Genomic DNA, 18,891 nt, shown 5'->3' on the forward strand with positions numbered 1-18,891 from the left:
GCTATCTAACGTAAAAGTGACATTGGTTGCCCGAATTGCGCTGCAAAAGAGAACTAGTTGATATCTAAACTATAACGTATCTAGAATAAATCTAGTACGTGTCGTCTCTTGTGAATATCTTGAAGTTCGAATACGGCAGGTAATGTCTAACAGAAAACGTGCCCCCTAGCTTAGTTGGACAGCGAAACAGATGGCGCTGTACTGCGCCATATGTTTTGTCGTCACTGAACTGTCAAACATCACAATCAAATTTATCTCATAACTTACAGAGCCATACAGCGCCATCTCGTTTAGCTGTCAAATTCGTAGCACGAATTTTTTTATACACTTTACAGTTACACATCGTACACAATCAATATTTAGATCTTTTACTTCAATTAAAATACTGTAACTTACATAATCATAAGTTTTGTTTTAAAGATTTAAACTCATTACAAACTTAGGTACTTTTACTAAGTGCTTGTAAGCAGTTTCTCACGTTTTGTTCAACAATATTTGATGATACGGCAATTCGTTGTGCAATTTAATTGACAATTTGATAGTCCATTTACCTCAATAAAACCACGTCAATGCCAATGCGCTTTAAAAAAAAAGAAAGCATTAAAAAACCGGCATTTTTCACAACACCACTCGGAAGGGCATCCTTGGACGCCACAGTTCACTCACCTTTCACAGAAAATGACCACTCAATCTACGCTCACAGAACTACACTTATACACTAAACACACTACTAGTCAACTTGGAAACAAAATCGATTGTTTAAACACTAACTTTGGGCAGCAAAACACGGGTTTTGTCGCCTAAATATGTTGGACGGAATTTAAAAACACTGCGCGGACGTACGGCGGCGACTGTTCTGAAACCTGTTTCCCTCTCTCTCGGTTTTGCGGGTTGCCATGATTGTTGTTAATGTTCCATTTTTTGTTTGATGACGTCAATGTTGTCATTGAAGCGTATGTTTTAAATGAACTGTTTCTAATAAGATTCTTATTGGAATTGGTAAAATATTTTAAGATGTTTTTAACAATTGTGTACTTAAATACTTTAAAATAATAATGTTTGCATATGACTCTACCATAGCGTTATGACTCTGCCATAGCTATGCGCCAATAGTGTTGGTTAAGGGTTAAAGGCGTCCGCTAGCTGGGGCGGGGTGAGCGGGTTAAGAAAAATAGTATGAGCAACAACGGTAAAGGGGCCCACTGATTAACAGTCCGCCGGACGGTATCGGCCTGTCAGTTGTTCGGAACTGTCAACATTTTGTTCTAACTGACAGGCCGATACCGTCCGGCGGACTGTTAATCAGTGGGCCCCGTAAGTGGCGCGGACGTATGCGACGGATTTTACCTACAATGGCACCCGCGTGCGTTCGCCCGCTCCGTGCACCCGCGCCATCTAGCGGACGCCCTAAGAATGTGTTTTTCAGACTCATATAATTAAGTCAGGCGTGGCTCACTCCGCGATTTCGTCGCTTTGCTACAGGTAGCTAAAAGTACATCCGTTCCACACCAATTTTGGTGGCTAGCCATAAGCCGCGCGTGGCGCTGTCGCCACCTAGCGGCCATATCTGTCCTTATCGTAACAGACGTGTTTTGTTAGAGAGTGAGTCTTCTGTACCTAGTACTATTATTTATTCTGTGATTAAGTCGAAACTCGAGTTCTTTTCAACTCGAGTCTTTAATAGACTGAGAGTCCCTTCCAGAGAACATTATACTCGTATTTTTTTACAAAAAAATCAAATTGCATCGTCTTCATATGGATGAGTAGAGTAACACAATAACTCTTAGTTTCTTTTACTGCTTTAGATTGTATTTAGATTAAACCTACAAAATTCTTGACGGAGTCTTTATTTGGAAGTCCTATTGTTTTTGAACTTATTACTCAATAAAGGCCTTGACTCGGGACTTTAGACTCGGATTTTTTTTTATTTACCTATACCTACTCAAAAGACTCCAGTTTCTACTAACACTAAGCGCCACCACATAGCCCATAGACATATGCTTCCTGTTTAAAGTTTGCTTAGTTTTTCATGTTTTCCGCTCTAACATCAAAATCCATATTCGAAAAAGCTTTTAAATTTACTTCAAACTAAAATATCAACCTGTTCCCTCAAAGTAAATTCTCACCCTCACCCTAACTGACACGATTACCTAAATCTAAAATAAATCGACATCAATGACCCAATAGGCTATAATTATCTCCCCTCATAACAACACTGACCATTAATAGCCCTTAGTCCCTTTTAATAAGGTCTATATTTTGTCAATCAACTGTTTAAACAATGATACTAACAGCAACACGTTTTAACTGAGGGCCTACCTCGAACACCGATGATCGCAAATTGAGGGCATCTTTCTCTGTCAGTCTAAGTACACCTTAATTGGAGTAAAAGAGGAATAAGATGCCAGCAATTTGCGAACTCCGGTCCGGTGTTCGCGATAGGCCTATCTAGGCAATAGGGATTAAATGATCAGTGAATTGTATATGAACGATGGTACGATGCTCGAATGGCCCCCTGTTACGTAATTTTGAGCACCCTAACCGTCAATTTATTTAATCGTGCGTATTTTTTGGAAAATTGGCTCTTGGACCGCTACGGAAAAATCCAGTATTAGACGAGATTTACAAAAAACCGGACAAGTGCGAGTCGGACTCGCCCACCGAGGGTTCCGTACTTTTTAGTATTTAAGAAGAAGAAGAAATAAACTTATTGTAACGCCACAAGCCACAACATAGTAATTGGAAAAATAAAAAGAAAAGCATGCAGACATAAGACATTTAACATTTAAAGGAATTTATTTTATTTATTGTTATAGCGGCAACAGAAATACACCATCTGTGAAAATTTCAACTGTCTATCTATTACGGTTCATGAGATACAGCCTGGTGACAGACAGACAGACGGACAGACGGACAGTGGAGTCTTAGTAATAGGGTCCCGTTTTTACCCTTTGGGTACGGAACCCTAAAAAGGAACATTGAGCATAAGTAGTTTACCTTACTTAAATTCTTTTTTTTAACTTCCAAGTAAAAGTAATTCTTTAAGGTATCCGAAAATGTGTCATTTACTCAACATTTTAATTAAGTATTAATTAGTATTTACAGCAAGGTGAAAATCTCAACGGCAAAATGATAACGGAACTTAATTTGCTTCATCGCGTCGTCAACTATATAGGTACCCAATTTTCATTCCCCATCTATGCTGACAAAAATGGAAATGCCTCTCAAAATGTCCCCAATCCGCGGGAGATTTCCAATTATGGCAACACTGTTTTAATATAACCTCAAAGGCTGTCATGTCCGAGCGAATACGTAGCCAGCGCGCTCAAACACGCGAACGGGCTGCACTACAACCTCAATTTACAGCGACAGGGTTCCAATAACGCCGTTACTCAACGACTTTAGAACTCTGTCGCATCGAGATACATACGCTGTTTTGAAGGCGCAAAGACGGACGTGAAGTAACGTACAAATACTGACGCGGCACCGCTGCAGTCGTTAAACACCTTCACATTCCAATTTAGCTCTTATGTTGATAGCTTTAAAGTTAGATTGGGTTTTGACAAGTGAAGAATTAAGTAGGTAATGTCAAAGTCATTCGTACTTACTTCATAATCCCATTATTTGCAAAGAGCGGCAGCTACAATTTGCAAGCAAGGAAACTGAATAGGTTTGTAAAATGTAGTTTTACTTTCTAGACAGGCTTCGAAATTAGGGCATGATTGAATTCGTTCTTAAAAGTTGGGGGATTGGAATTCTATCCTGGAAACTCTGGAAAACTTTGAGGAACTTCGGAAATTGGAAACGGAAGACGAATGAATAGGGTGCAATGTTTGAAAATCAGTTCGTGTAAAATTTATTTATTTATACATATTTATGACGTTTTTAAATTATACTTCGTTCGTCTTCAACCCGTTTTTCACCTCCTTAAGCAAAAAACAAATGTCCATATTTTTTTAAAAGCTCCTATAAACTCTTATGCCTAATAATTAAATAATCTAAAAAATCATAGAGTAACTCGTCAATTACTTGTCACCGCTTAATAACTGGCCATGCACCTTATACTAAAAATGAATTATATTCACCTATAAACAGAATTCATTTTAGTATAAGGTGTCAATAACTGGCCACCGTTCAATAACTAGCCACCTTATACTAAAATGAATTATGTCTATAAGTGAATAGAATTCATTTTTTTAGTATAATGTGGCCAGTTCCTCAAACCTCACCTTTAAGCGTGAAAAAAAAAATCTTTAGATTTTCTTTGTCTTTTGTGTCAGTCGGATAAAAAAGGAAACGTGACAAACTAAGAAGTTGAAGTACAAAGAAAACCGCTTAAATCAATTTTAAAATGGCATAAATTACACAAAGAATCAAATGGCGCAGCACCTACAGTATATTATTACGAGTAATGAAATGACTAACAAATAAGTGTCTTTTATTTTTCCGTTACGTCGCTTAAAAAAAATTAACACCTCCGATTAAATTATAGTGTCACACGTAAAGGTGTGATAACACTTATGATTCATAACTGTCATAAAGTAAACATTCCTACTCATACAAAATTGTTTTTATAAAGACGAGATTTAGAAATTTATGAATTCACGTTTGCTTAATTATCGCGTTGTATAACACGGTGTTTTTTAAACTCTGTTAATTTCGGGGTATGGCTAAGTATATATTAACGACACTAAATGGCATTAGGGTAATTTCGCCAGTAACTGGCTACCTGTTAGTAGCTGGCCATCCTAAACTAAAAATTAATAAACCTAACCTATTAAACAGAATTCATTTTAGTATAAGGTGGCTATAGTTATTGAAGGCTGGCCAGTTATTAAAACTTTATACTAAAATGAATCCTGTTTAGGTATAGGTGAATAGAATTATTATTTTTAGGGTGACCAGTTATTGGCCGGTGGCCAGTTACTGGCGAATTACCTAGTTAATTTTTAAGGTTCCGTACCTGAAAACGAAAAAACGGAACCCTTATAGGATCACTCGTGCGTCTGTCTGTCTGTCTGTCCTTCTGTCACAGCCTATTCTCGGAAACTACTGGACCAATTAAGTTGTAATTTGGTACTCATATGTAAACTAGTGACCCAAAGGTCGCTAGTTACATTATAACATCAGACATCAAACATCAACCATCAAACATCAACATTTATTCAGCAAATAGCTCACAAGGGCACTTTTACACGTCAACATGGAATTTACATAGGTACATGCAAAAAAAAACACATCAAATGTAACTTTTAACAAGCAGAAACGTCTGCGAACGATGCTATTAAGCTTAGAAAAAAAAAAAATAATAATTCTAAACTCATCAAAAATTATAAAATACATCTAATAAACCGCAAATATCAATTCAAACTAAAATATTACAATTACTTAGAGATGTATAAAGTCTCTAAATGTCGAATGTCGAAAAAACTATAATAATAATATTAAAAAAAAACAAACATACAAAAACAAAAAAACCGGGCAAGTGCGAGACGGACTCGCGCACGAAGGGTTCCGTACCATAATGCAAAAAACGGCAAAAAAACGGTCACCCATCCAAGTACTGACCCCGCCCGACGTTGCTTAACTTCGGTCACAAAAATCACGTTTGTTGTATGGGAGCCCCACTTAAATCTTTATTTTATTCTGTTTTTAGTATTTGTTGTTATAGCGGCAACTATCACGGTTCGTGAGATACAGCCTGGTGGCAGACAGGCGGACGGACGAACGGACAGCGGAGTCTTAGTAATAGGGTCCCGTTTTACCCTTTGGGTACGGAACCCTAAAAATGAATTCTATTCACGTATAAAAAGAATTAATTTTAGTATAAGGTGGCTAGTTATTGAAGGCTGGCCAGTCATTGAAACCTTATACTAAAATGAACTCTGTTTATAGGTGCATATAATTCCTTTTTAGTTTAGGGTCCTGTCCAGTTATTGGCCGGTGGCCAGTGACTGGCGAATTACCCTATTTTAGTTTAAAAGAAATCAACTGTCCAAATGAAACGCAATGTCAATGTTTTTATTCGAAAAAAAAAATCACGCACTTCAGGATTACGAACACTATAATTACGGACGCATTGCCGACGTTTATTAATCCTGCATGACGTATATTATTTGCGAAAATAGAAACTTATTTTAATTTTTTTCTTGATTTAAGTTATTTATTTATTACCTCAAAACTCATTTATTAATTTTATTATATAATAAGTGTTATAAAATGAATATAAAACTAAAATTAACTACAATTGAGATAACTAAAGCTAAAAAATTAAAAATACCTATCAAACTGCATGCGTATGTCATTTTACAATTTCAATGTGATAATACTGATAATACAAGTAAGTTAGTTTTTACAACCACATGAAAATAAAGTGGCAGTACGAGACTGTCTTTATATATTAATTCGTCATTAAAATTTTACCTGCATTTCAAAATTATGACATAAACGTAAGTGTAACTACCTTATATTTTGAAATGATCAGGTATTTATTTTCTAGTTTTTTTTTATGCTCATTAAGTACGAGTATTTCTAAAGAATCCAAAAGTTCCAGTTTGTAATCGCCTTTATGTAAGCGATATACTTCCTGAAAATGTCGGAAGTATTAACCCTTTTCTTTATTCCTCATCATGGCGCCCAAGCTATCTGACAGTTCTAAGTCGACCAGCTTCAAGCAATCTGACAGAATCAAGCAGTCGGATACTTGCAAATCTGACGGTTTCAAACAATCAGACAGTTTTAAGCAGAACCGGTTCTGCTGGTCTGTCTTCGGTCTATGGCCTGGAAAAATACCCGAAAAATATTATAAATTATTTTCTTTCGCCTATCTTATCATCAGCTTCGTCGCCTACAACGCCCTTTTGACTTTAAACCTCTATCACACCCCGCGACGAATCGAGACGCTCATACGAGAAATCATTTTCACGTTCACCGAAATCGCAGTGGGCAGTAAATTGTCTATGATACTTTTTAAAAGAAAAAAAATCGCCGCCATTTTCGAAATGATCGACCGCGAAGAATTCAAAGGAAACGACGATATTGGCAGAGAAATTGTTGTAAAACACAACGACTATTACAAGAAATACTTATTGTTAAACACCGTGTTGTCGAATTTCACTTATTTCTCTCAAGTGCTTTTCCCCGTTTTCGGTTTTTGGTTTTTTGGGAACACGCTGGACTTACCTATTTGCAAATATTATTTTCTGTCGGACCAAACGAGGGACGATTATTTTACTTCAATATTTCTTTATCAATCGTTCTTCATGTATGGTCACATGATGTACAATGTGAATATAGATACTTTGATCGCGGGTTTCATGGTGTTGGCCATAGGTCAAGTGAAGGTGCTGTGTCACGATTTGGAAAATTTGAAAATGGATAAATCTGTTCGCGGCCAATCAATAATAGACCTTCAACAACAATACAAACTGCGTAAAATTTTGAATCATTACGAGTTGCTTTTGGAGTAAGTATGTAGAGTCAGACCAAGCTAACTCGACAGCGATTTTGATAACACGAACTGTGAAAGTGTTATTTTAAATGTCAATCTTCTATGAAACACTTGCACAGTCTGTGCTATCAAAATCGCTGCCGAGTTAGCATGGTCGGACTCAATTTATATTATAATTTGATAGAAAAAATGTATTCGCTTTAATCACACGAACATACTTCGGGTCAAATATTTCATATTAGTTAATACCTACTTTAAACTTTAAACTACATTTTTTCCACATGAATACCCAAGAATAAATAAAATAATTTAGTTTTGCAAAATAATTTTATTAAGTATGTAAAATACTTAATGGGGAAGGTTTGTAAAACCTAATTGTAGATGGCGCTCTTCTAGATACCTTATATAAAAAGGACTGTCATCAACACTAGACCTGTAAGGCCACTGTGAGGCCTACAACAATATCTAGAGCAAGCAATCATATGAGACACATCTGTTTTTTAGAGCCATAAGAGCATATCCTATATCGGGACAGAACGAAGGACTTTTACGCTAACGGGGAATTGTTTAGGCTACGTACTTTATTTTTCACTTACCTATTAATAATCACGTTAATATTTCTAGCCATTTTTGAGATACAGTTTGTTAAACATTACTGCGAGATTCTATTGAAAGACATGAGATGTGTCAATTTAAAATGTACCATCACGCTCCGCGATTGTTATGCCATTTAGGGTCCTAGCTAAATTGGTTGTTCAATACTTGCGCTATGGAATTTCCAATTTAGCTAGAACCCTAAATGGCTTAACATTCCCGTGTGGTGATTGGCCTTAAATAACTTTGTAGGGTTGTCACTGATATAAAAGTATTTTAATGATCTTGTTTTACTTTTTAATTCAGTTTTACGATTATAATAACTCGATTGTAAATCACTTAGATAACACTATCCTTTCAGCTACGGCTCTAGAAATATTCCACCCTTCGCTCGCCATAAATACCTAATAAAACTATAAAAACATTTTGTTCGGTTCGCTGAAAGTTAGCCGAAATAGCCATTTTTTTATTAGGAAAGATTTTACACTCCGCGATTTCGTCGCGCCGCCGTTACAAGTACATGCGGCCACACCAGTTTTAGTGTCTAGCAATAGTAGTTGTCGCTAGGGCTGCCAGATTTTTTTTGAGATATATCTTCTTCTTCTTCCTAGCCTTATCCCATTTACTTGGGGTCGGCTCTCCTTATATGGCGTCGCCAGGAGCGTCTGTCCTGGGTCGTCTCTGGTGGTATTCTTTTTTCTTTAAGGTTCTTTTTTACAAGACCTATCCATGTTATCTTGGGCCTCCCGCGACCCCTAGGCTTCTCAATCATCTCTAGCACCTTTCTCGTCATGTGGTCTGGTGGGCGCCTCATGACGTGGCCATACCATCGGAGTCGATTTTCGGTGAGTTTTTCTTCGATTGGCCTTACTCTGAAACTGCCTCTAACGTGGATATTCTTAACATGATCCAACAGCGTTACTCCGCCAGCCCATCTCAGCATCCTCATCTCCGCTGCATGCAGTTTAGCGACTTGGTCTTTTTTGAGTGGCCAACACTCAGAGCCGTATGTCATTGCCGGGCGCACAGCTGCCTTATAAACTTTGCCCTTAATACGAACTGGCATTCGTTTATCGCAAAGAACGCCCGTGAGCTCACGCCACTTCACCCATCCAGTGTTGATACGGTTAACGATATCTGCATCTATAGATCCGTCGTTTTGCATGTTCGAACCAAGATATTTGAAGCTCGTTACTTCGTTCAGAGGATTGCCGTCCAAGTTAATTGTGCTGCGGATGTTGGCACCACTGAAGTTGCAGTGCATCACTTCAGTCTTCTGTCGGCTTACTCGCAGTCCGCCGTCCTCCAGGGCTGCTCTCCAGGTTTCTAAAATGTTTTGCAGCTCTTTTACGTCTTCGCTTATCAAAACTATATCATCTGCGTAGAGCAAATCCCATGGGGGTGGACGTTGTATGTGCGACGTGAGGTGGTCCATCACCAAATTGAATAATAACGGGCTGAGAGCTGATCCCTGGTGGACACCCACCCCCACATGGAATTCATCGCTATTGCCAGCAGGACTTCGGATGGTTGACTTCACGTCTTTGTACATGTCCATCACTATAGAAATATAGTATTCTGGAACATTTTTGGCGCGTAGTGAATGCCAAATGAGTTTTCTGGGCACGCGGTCGAAAGCTTTCTCCAGATCGATAAATACCATGTGGAGGTCGGCTTTGTTATCTCTGTAATTTTCAATCAGTAACCTGAGTGTGTGGAGAGCATCAGTAGTGGACTTTCCGGCTACAAAACCACATTGGTTCTCACTGATATTGGTCAACTGGCTAAGTCTTTTGCTTATAACGCGTTCCCAAATTTTGAAGGAGTGTGGTATTAGCTTTATTGCTCTGTAGTTCCCACAGTCTCTCAGATCACCTTTGTTTTTGAAAAACGAGATATATAGTATTTGGTGGTTTAATTTTTAAAGGATCAAAAAATAAAGTAGGTATACGCAGAAAAAATAAAGTATTTCTTTATTTCTTACACATTTTTTGCTAGTTCTAGTTTCAGTTTAAAATAAAGTATTTTAGCATACTTTATGTGTTTCGTATTTTATAAAGTATACGGAGGCCAAATAAAGTATAATACTATATATTATAGTATGTCTGACAACCCTAGTTGCCGCGCACGGCTATGGAACGGACGCCTGCTCGCGCTTGTGCCATCTAGTGGTCATATCTGTCGTAATAGTCGCGTTTTGTTAGAGAGTGAACTTTCTGTATTTAGTACTATTATTTATTCTATGACTGTATTTTTCAGGTACTGCGACAGATTTCAGGATGTGATCGGTGGTACGATGTTCGTTCAGTACGGGATCGGGTCCGGCATCATTTGCGTCATCATGTGCGGTTTACTTCTGGTAAATGCATAATTGCATATACACTCAGCATCTGCCTAAGCTAACTCTGCACCGACTTTGACAGAAACAAGTGTGGGAGTGACATTAACATACATCGGGGTTTTCGGTACGGGAATGTTTTACACTAGCCAAATAACAGGTAAAAACTGTAAAAAACGATACTAATTTAACATTTCTAAGCACATTTGGACTTACGTTTAATTCATAGTTTGGTAATTATTTTACAATAAACAAAGTTATAAATACACGAATTCATTCCCGCACGGAAAACCCCGATGTATGGACATCAATGATGATAGTTTCACACTTCGCCAGTTAGCTTGGTCCGACTGTACCTAGTAGTCAAAAATTACTCAAAATATGTACCGTTTCATAGGTAAGGTAGTAACTTTTAACACCTTCGCAGCGACAATTAACTCTTAATTAACCATACAATACTTTGCACGGGGTCTTTCGACCCCCTGCCACAGAATGCGTCTTTACTGATCTTGCGTGACCATATTAAATTGATCCTACTTCATAGCTATTCAATGCGCTTTAATATTTAAGTATTTATTGTATTTATTTATGTATGAATTTTATCGTAATTTTATCTTAAAGCCTTCATCACTGGAGACACAAATGTTCATGGTTGGCTACTTTATGGCAATGAACCTGCAGATCTTCGTCCCAGCCTGGCTTGGGACCCAGCTCACTTACGAGGTAAGTGGGTGGAGCAACTATTTCTTGTTCCTATTCTGTCCCATCGGCCAGGGGACAAAAGACGCATAATGTTAGAACTTCGTGTGTACTAGGTAACATGCCTGCAAAAGCCCGACATGATCTTGGCCGGTTTTTAGAATTACGTACCCAAAGGGTAAAAACGGGACCCTATTACTAAGACTTCGCTGTCCGTCTGTCTGTCTGTCCGTCCGTCTGTCACCAGGCTGTATCTCATGAAGCGTGATAGCTAGACAGTTGAAATTTTCACAGATGATGTATTTCTGTTGCCGCTATAACAACAAATACTAAAAAGTACTGAAACCTCGGTGGGCGAGTCCGACTCGCACTTGTTCGGTTTTTATTTCTTTTCGTTTGGCGTTTGTCGATGTGCCATTGTCTTCTTGGCTAGGCCCCCAACTTGATTAAAAAGATACTGCATTATGTAAAAGTTTACACATTTTTTTACATTTGTATTGTAATTTTTGTCCATTTTGCTATACAATTTTCTTTTCTATTGTAATTTTTGTGCATTTTACTATTCAATTTTCTTTTCTATTGTAATTTTTGTCCATTTTACTATTCAATTTACTTTTCTATTGTAATTTTTGTTCATTTTACTATTAGTAGGGGAGCCCACGATGCTAAATCAGGATATACTCGAGCGTCATACAGACCTATTGGAATCGAAATATTAGATGATAAGAAGAAAAAAAAGTTATATAAAGTTTTTTTTCCAGCGAGCCGGTAAGCGTCTACAATTTTTTTTAAATTTCGGGAGGTTGGTTGAGGGTTAAAAAATCGTTAAGCAGTTTGTGGGTTTGGTCGTTTTTGTCCACTTTAATGCTATATTTTTTCTATAACTTAATATAACACTTATTCGTAGGCATTTTCTTAATCTGACGAACACAAGTTTGACGCCTAATTTTTACATTGTAACCGTCAGATTAAGGAAATGCGTGCAAATAATTATCATATTTAGTAATAGCACAATTATAGCGTTAATTTGGACTAATATGACCAAATCCACAATCTGATTAACAATTTGTTGAACCCCCCACCAACCAAGGGCTCTACATAAAAGGCTAAAAGGGGTAAAGGTAGACTACACGGGGTAGCAAGATATCATTCATATCTTAGGGTCAAACAGATCACTGTGTTATGTCTTTCCTGTAGACATATACAAGAGTTAAGGGCTATAAAGGTTAAGTTTCTTATTTAAACCTTATCCACGTGAAAAGGTCCTCCTTTTATTTAAAGAACTATGATAAAATCATTACTTACATGCCCACAAGCTGTTAACTATTGCCCACAGGAGAGAAAACTAGTGTGTTATCGCGAACAGCACATTTTTCTCTCCTGTGGGCAATAGTTAACAGCTTGTGGGCATGTAAGCAATGATTTTATCATAGTTCTCTAAATAAAAGGAGGACCTTTTCACGTGGATAAGGGTTAAATAAGAAAATTAACCTTTATAGCCCTTAACTCTTGTGTATGTCTACAGGAAAGACATAACACAGTGATCTGTTTGACCCCTTAATCTGACACGCTCGAGTAAACACAAAAATCCCCTCTTGGGCTCCCCTACCATATTCAATTTCTTTTCTATTGTATTTTTTGTCCATTTTACTATTCAATTTTCTTTTCTATTGTAATTTTTGTCCATGCGTATGCAGAGTGAAGTATTGACAACGGCAGCGTACAAAAGCGAATGGCTGCCACGATCCGAGCGCTATAAGAGCAGCCTCAAGCTTTTGATGGGGAGAGCCAAGAACCCTGTCATCATCACTGGACTCAAGATATTTCCTCTCTCGTTGGCTACTTATATACAGGTACTCTCTCTCTCTCTGCTGGTCTGGTCCTAACGAATAATCATGATAAACATAGTGATTATAGAGAAGCGTTGACAACAGCAGCAGGGGTGTATGTAGGGTGCCTTACAGGCCAGTCGGGAATACCGATCGGTCTACGAAACTAGACGGTGTCCTTAAACTGGGCTGCAAGAGTGCTCTATAAATCTCTTCATTGGTGGCTCCACGTAGCTGTGTTGCACGCAGCGGCCACACCCCGGTAAACCGCGTCGATCCGCGGGCTAAACTCAGTGAAGGGGCTGTGTCCTACTCTAGGACGCGGTATAATGGGCTAATCCCCTCATATAGTGCCTCAAGCCTGCAACGGCTCGGGAGGCGATCACCGCTAGTACAGCAAATGATCCGGCGACCGGGGCGTTGCAGCAAGGCATCTGTGACATGCCTAAAAGGGCGCATGTCGGGATTCAAAGAGGCATGCGGCCAGTTACTGCATCCTCTAGAACTAACTAGTCGTAGCGGTCCTCCGCTCCACTGGTAATTAGGACTAGAGGACGAGAGAGTGGACTTGTGTCAGCGCAAATACTCGGCCACTATAATATATTCACGCGCTGATGACCCCTGGCAATAATTTAGAACAACGAGTGCATGCCCTGCGGCGATGGAGACTGGTGGTGGGGGTTGAACTGGTGAGTTTGATCCTTAGCTGGCTCTCTGCACGTAGGCGGTCGAGCGGTGATGGTCGCTCCAGAACTCAAACGAGGCGAGAGTACTGGTTCGGCAGCTCGCTGGACGACAAAGCAGCCCTATTTAGGGATAGCACTGCTTTCCTCAATCCGAGGAGGGGCCTAGAAAAGGTGGCCTAAACAAAGCTCGCCTCATCTTGTCCCAGACGGCTAACCGCGGCCGTTTGGTCACCAACCTCAGCGGTCGAAAGATACAGAATAATATAAACAAGTTCCTTAACATTGCCGCTTGGAACGTGAGAACCTTGTTAGACAATGACAGAAACCAGTGCCCCGAAAGGAAAACCGCGCTCATAGCCCGGGAACTATCTCGATACAATATCGATATTGCCGCAATCAGTGAGACACATTTGGCAGACAGCGGTGAGCTATGTGAGGACTTGGGTGGGTACACGTATTATTGGATAGGCAAGCCTGCGAATGAACGAGCTGCCAGTGGTGTCGGTTTTGCGATTCGGAACAACATCGCCCGCTCGCTGTTAGAGCTTCCGAAAGGGATTAATGATAGACTTATGACTTTACGGCTCCATATGGCACCCAGAAAATATCTACATCTTGTAAGCGTGTATGCTCCCACTATGACAGCCTCTGATGATGACAAGCTTTCGTTTTACGAAGATCTGCGCATAGTTTTGCAAAACATTCCATCCTGTGACAAGCTGATCTTGCTCGGGGACTTCAATGCGCGAGTCGGTACTGAGCACATTGCCTGGAAGGACGTAATAGGTAAACAGGGGGTCGGCAAGTGCAACTCCAATGGTGTGGCTCTTCTAACCCTGTGTTCGGAATTCAACCTTAGTATTACGAACACCTTCTTCAGGCAACCTGACAAGTATAAAACGTCCTGGAAGCATCCACGCTCTGGGCATTGGCATCTCCTTGATTACATCATAGTACGCAGGCGAGACCTGAGTGATGTACGTATTACAAGGGCGATGCGTGATGCTCAGGGCTGGACCGACCATCGACTTATCAGGTCCAGGATGCGGCTGAACTACAAGCTACCGCGTAGAGCAAATCACAAATTCCCTTCACGACTCAATTTTGCAAAACTAGTCCATGACGAAGAAACGAGGCACAAACTTGACGTAGAGTTCGATGCAGCTATGTCACATATCGTCAACATTCCATCAGTAGATGTCAAATGGCGTACTTACGCGGGGACTCTTTACGAGGCTTCTTTGCAGGTTTTAGGTAAACCGTTGAAGAAAAACCAGGACTGGTTCGATGAATCTGACACGGAAATAAGAAAACTTGTAGAAAGATCTCGTCTTGCTCTGAGGGGTGTTGTTGGTGTGGAGCAGCGCAACATCATACAACGTGAACTCAAGATAAAAATTCGCGAGCTAAAAGAGAGTTGGTGGCAACATAAGGCCAAGGAACTGCAGTGGCTGGCTGATACCAGTCAAACTGCTAAGTTCTTTGAAGGCCTGAAGTCTGTGTATGGGCCTCGTTGCAAGAAGACGGCACCAATTTACTCGAAAGACAAAACTATGAGGTTAACAGATCCTGAACAAATTCTCCTTAGATGGGCTGAGCACTTTAATGAAGTGCTTAATCCCGGGAGTCAAGGAGCAGATCTATCCTACATCAGTTCGCGGGATAATCTACCATCTGTTTCAAGTTTGGATGATCCGCCATCTTTCGCGGAGTTCAGTAGCGCGGTAAGTCGCTTAAAAACGGCAAATCACCTGGCTCAGACAGCCTGCCATCGGAAATTTTCAAATATGGTGGACCAAGTATTAGGTCAAGGCTGTTTGAGCTTATCAACTGCATATGGGACGTTGAGACTGTACCACAAGACTGGAAGGATGCTTCCATTACCAAACTGTACAAAGGCAAAGGGGACCTATCAGACTGCAGTTCTTTCAGAGGGATCGCCCTACTTTCTGTGGCTGGCAAAATACTTGCCCATATTATCAATAGGCGCCTTAATACACTCGCCGAGAGCTTCCTTCCTGAATCTCAATGTGGGTTTCGGCCAAATAGAGGTACGGTTGATGCCATCTTTGTTGTCAAGCAAATGCAAGAAAAAAGCCTTGAACAACACCGTGACCTCTATTTGTGTTTTGTGGACTTAGAAAAAGCCTTTGACCGTGTTCCTAGGTCAGCCCTGTGGACCGTCCTAGAGAAGTGCGGGTGCTCTGTGAAATTTGTCAACTTGGTGCGCCAATTTCACGAGGGCATGAGTGCCCGCGTGCGTCACGAAAGCGCTTACACAGAGCAGTTTCCGGTCACTAGCGGCGTTAAACAGGGCTGTGTCATGGCTCCGACCCTATTTGCTATTTACTTTTCCGCGGTAATGAACGATGCCCTTCAGAAATGTAACCATCAGATCATGGTAAATTCTCGAATGGACAAAAGTATATTTGACCTTGCGCGACTCAGAGCTAAACGAAAAGTCCACTCAACTGCAATCACAGAAGTTCTCTACGCTGATGACGTTTGCCTTATGGCACATACCCTAGAAGATTTGCAAAGGTAGGTATCTGGACAACTTAGACGATTCTTGTCGTAAGTTCGGATTGGTGATCAGCGCGTCGAAAACCCAGATTCTTAAACAACCTGCACGAGGCAAATCTGCGAACGACGCTGCTGTTTACCTTAGCGGCAATGCTTTGGATGAAGTAGGAACTTTTCGTTACCTTGGGAGTCTATTGCGAAGCGACAATCGTCTCGAGTCCGAGATATCTTCAAGGATCGCAAAAGCTGCTGCAGCCTTTGGCGGACTCAATCAACGAGTTTGGAAATCACACGACCTTAGCCTCCGGACTAAACTCGCCGTTTACAAAGCAATAATTTTACCTTTGTTGCTTTATGCTTCGGAGACCTGGTGCCTGTACAAGGGAGACATCAAACGTCTAGACTCTTTTCATTTAAAGTGTCTACGGGCAATTCTTCGGCTGAGATGGCAGGATCGTGTTCCAAACTCGGAGGTTCTGCGTCGTACTGGCATGTCGGGTATGGAATGCCTACTCATGAATGGTCAACTGCGTTGGTGTGGACACCTTGTACGCATGCCACCATCAAGATTGCCTAAAGTTGTGTTTTACTCCGAACTAGCTTCGGGTAAACGCAAGGCCGGTGGACAATATCTGCGGTACAAGGACGTCCTGAAACGCCACCTGTCGGCCACCGGCTTATCGTGTGAATCGTGGGAGGAGCTTGCAACTCGGAGATCGGACTGGCGAACTGCGGTCAACACTGGTCTCAACGACTTCGAAAGTGCACGCCTCGAAGATCTTGACGCTAAACGCCAGCTTCGAAAAGCTCGGCCCAAGCCCTCCTACACATACACTTACGACTCAAATGGCGAGCTTTACTGCATGTCTTGCGGCCGGAAGTTTAAAACAAAACTCGGTTTCGCAAGTCACGTTCGAGCCCATGCACGTCAGAATTTACAGAATACCTGATACTGATTTGTCCGGGTGTCGCCGTCGACGGATACGTCTGGGAGGACATCATCATCATCATCATCATCATCATATACAGGTACTCTCTCTCCCTCTGCTGGTCTGGTCCTAACGAATAATCATGATAAACATAGTGATTATAGAGAAGCGTTGACAACAGCAGCGTATAAAAGCGAATGGCTGACGCGCTCCGAGCGCTACACGAGCAGCCTCAAGCTCTTGATGGAGAGAGCCAAGAACCCTGTCATCATCACTGGACTCAAGATATTTCCTCTCTCATTGGCTACTTATATACAGGTACTCTCTCTCTCTCTCTCTAGTCTGGGTCCGTAGAAAACGAGACGAAACTGTCTTTACGATTTTTTTTGGAAACTTTTCGTATGTTTTTCAACTTTTACATCGGGACGGAAATTTTCTATTTCCAAGAACTTTTCCAACTTACTGGAATCTCCGCTCTAGCTGGCGCGGGGGCATGGAGCGGGTGAGTGGGTTAACGAAAAATAGTACCTATGATCAATGAATATCATTATTAAATCAATATCGACGTTAGCAACAATAACATTTTCAAAACTAAAAATAAGGTTATTACAAAACAGTTTGTCAGTTTATATTTATACTGGCCGTAATGTCCAGGTTTATTTGGACGTATCATGAAAGGTTTATGTGTAAAATATAATAGAAGTTTTCCTTTCAGATAATGAAAACAGCCTACTCCTGCTTCGCTTTGCTTCGAATCATCCAAGACCGCCAGGAACAAACTGGGGCATAATGCCTTAATTTTGCTTATAACTTTAATTTGCAATAAACTGCATGCAATTAAAAAAATAATTAGCTATAAAGTTAACAAGTAATTCAAGTAATAGTACATTACGATACAAATGCGAAAAATAGGAAATTCGAGTGGTGATAAATTAAAACACGACCGAAGGGAGTACGATACACGTTTGAATAGGTAATTCGCAACTCCTGTCGATTAAAAGCACTCCCTTCGGTCGTGTTTTAATTTATCATCACTCGTTTCGAATTTCCTCTTTTCCGCACTTGTATCGTAAATAACTATTTTGACATAGTTACGTAATGTGCTAATTATCGCACTAGTGCAGTTAGCACCATATGTACTGTAAAATTCTTGACTTTACCACTTTACTGTTATTTTTTTTATGTTGCATTTATTAGTTAGAGAGTCAGCCTTGGTAAAGTTAATGGTAATTGACTAATTGTGGTAGGTATAACAAATTAACAGAAGAAAAAGGACATAAAAAGATAGGTTCACGCAATAAAGATACGAGTATTGTAAATTTGTGCTTAAACTTAGCATAATCAATCTCTAAAAGATCTTGTTTAACACTATTAAAATATATTTTTTATATTTTATAAGTAGTTGCAATTATGCAAGTAACAATTTTATTTATGCGCAGACAAATGTAGTAAAAGTGCCGACTTAATCATAAGATGTATGGCTTATAAAATAAATAAGATTTAAAAAAAATGTGCAAAAGTTCTGCGATAAAACTCCAACTAACGTTTAAAGTGAGATAGTTACAATAAACAACATTAAATTTATGATAGGGGAATGCTAATGAATGTTTATCGGTATTGTGTATCATATAATATAATAACGATAACGTTATTAGGGATTTAATTTAATAATCCCCATAATTGCGGCTGAGCGCCTACTAGAAAGCAATGAGCAATAAATGTCAGCGCGGAGTATTTGGAGCGAGTCCAGGATTGGCGTATTTGAAACAAACTCGGTTCAAATTAAGTTTTAAATTGTTTTAATGGACAAAATAGTTTGATATTATGTGTGTAGTTATTACGG

General features: G+C 39.9%; 2 protein-coding genes across 4 annotated transcripts in view; one reads left to right on the top strand and one right to left on the bottom strand.

Moving 5' to 3' along the window:
* The window catches only part of LOC134797040 (protein PALS1), a 222,126-nt gene that overhangs the window by 199,265 nt on the left and 3,970 nt on the right, over positions 1 to 18,891 (bottom strand). The window contains exon 1 of one of the 3 annotated variants that reach the window (XM_063769252.1): positions 667 to 948. The exons of the other annotated variants lie outside the window; for them this stretch is intronic. The gene's annotated coding sequence lies outside the window, so the exon portion shown is untranslated. Of the gene's footprint in view, positions 1 to 666; positions 949 to 18,891 lie in introns of those variants that run through there. 3 annotated transcript variants of the gene reach the window in all.
* LOC134797035 (odorant receptor 85a-like) lies at positions 6,630 to 17,854 on the top strand. Its single transcript, XM_063769238.1, has 5 exons — positions 6,630 to 7,465; positions 10,304 to 10,403; positions 11,004 to 11,105; positions 12,779 to 12,934; positions 17,764 to 17,854. Exons 1-5 carry the CDS (start codon positions 6,630 to 6,632, stop codon positions 17,836 to 17,838), a joined length of 1,269 nt encoding a protein of 422 aa, XP_063625308.1. The 3' UTR covers positions 17,839 to 17,854.

Source organism: Cydia splendana, chromosome 14, assembly GCF_910591565.1.
Source record: "Cydia splendana chromosome 14, ilCydSple1.2, whole genome shotgun sequence".
In the NCBI taxonomy this organism is placed as follows: Eukaryota; Metazoa; Arthropoda; class Insecta; order Lepidoptera; family Tortricidae; genus Cydia; species Cydia splendana.

Coding starts and splice junctions, on each gene's coding strand:
- LOC134797035 (XM_063769238.1), top strand. CDS start 6,630: ATGGCGCCCAAGCTATCTGACAGTTCTAAGTCGACCAGCTTCAAGCAA. Junction 10,404..11,003: donor TCATGTGCGGTTTACTTCTG/GTAAATGCATAA, acceptor TTTATCTTAAAG/CCTTCATCACTGGAGACACA. Junction 12,935..17,763: donor CGTTGGCTACTTATATACAG/GTACTCTCTCTC, acceptor TTTTCCTTTCAG/ATAATGAAAACAGCCTACTC.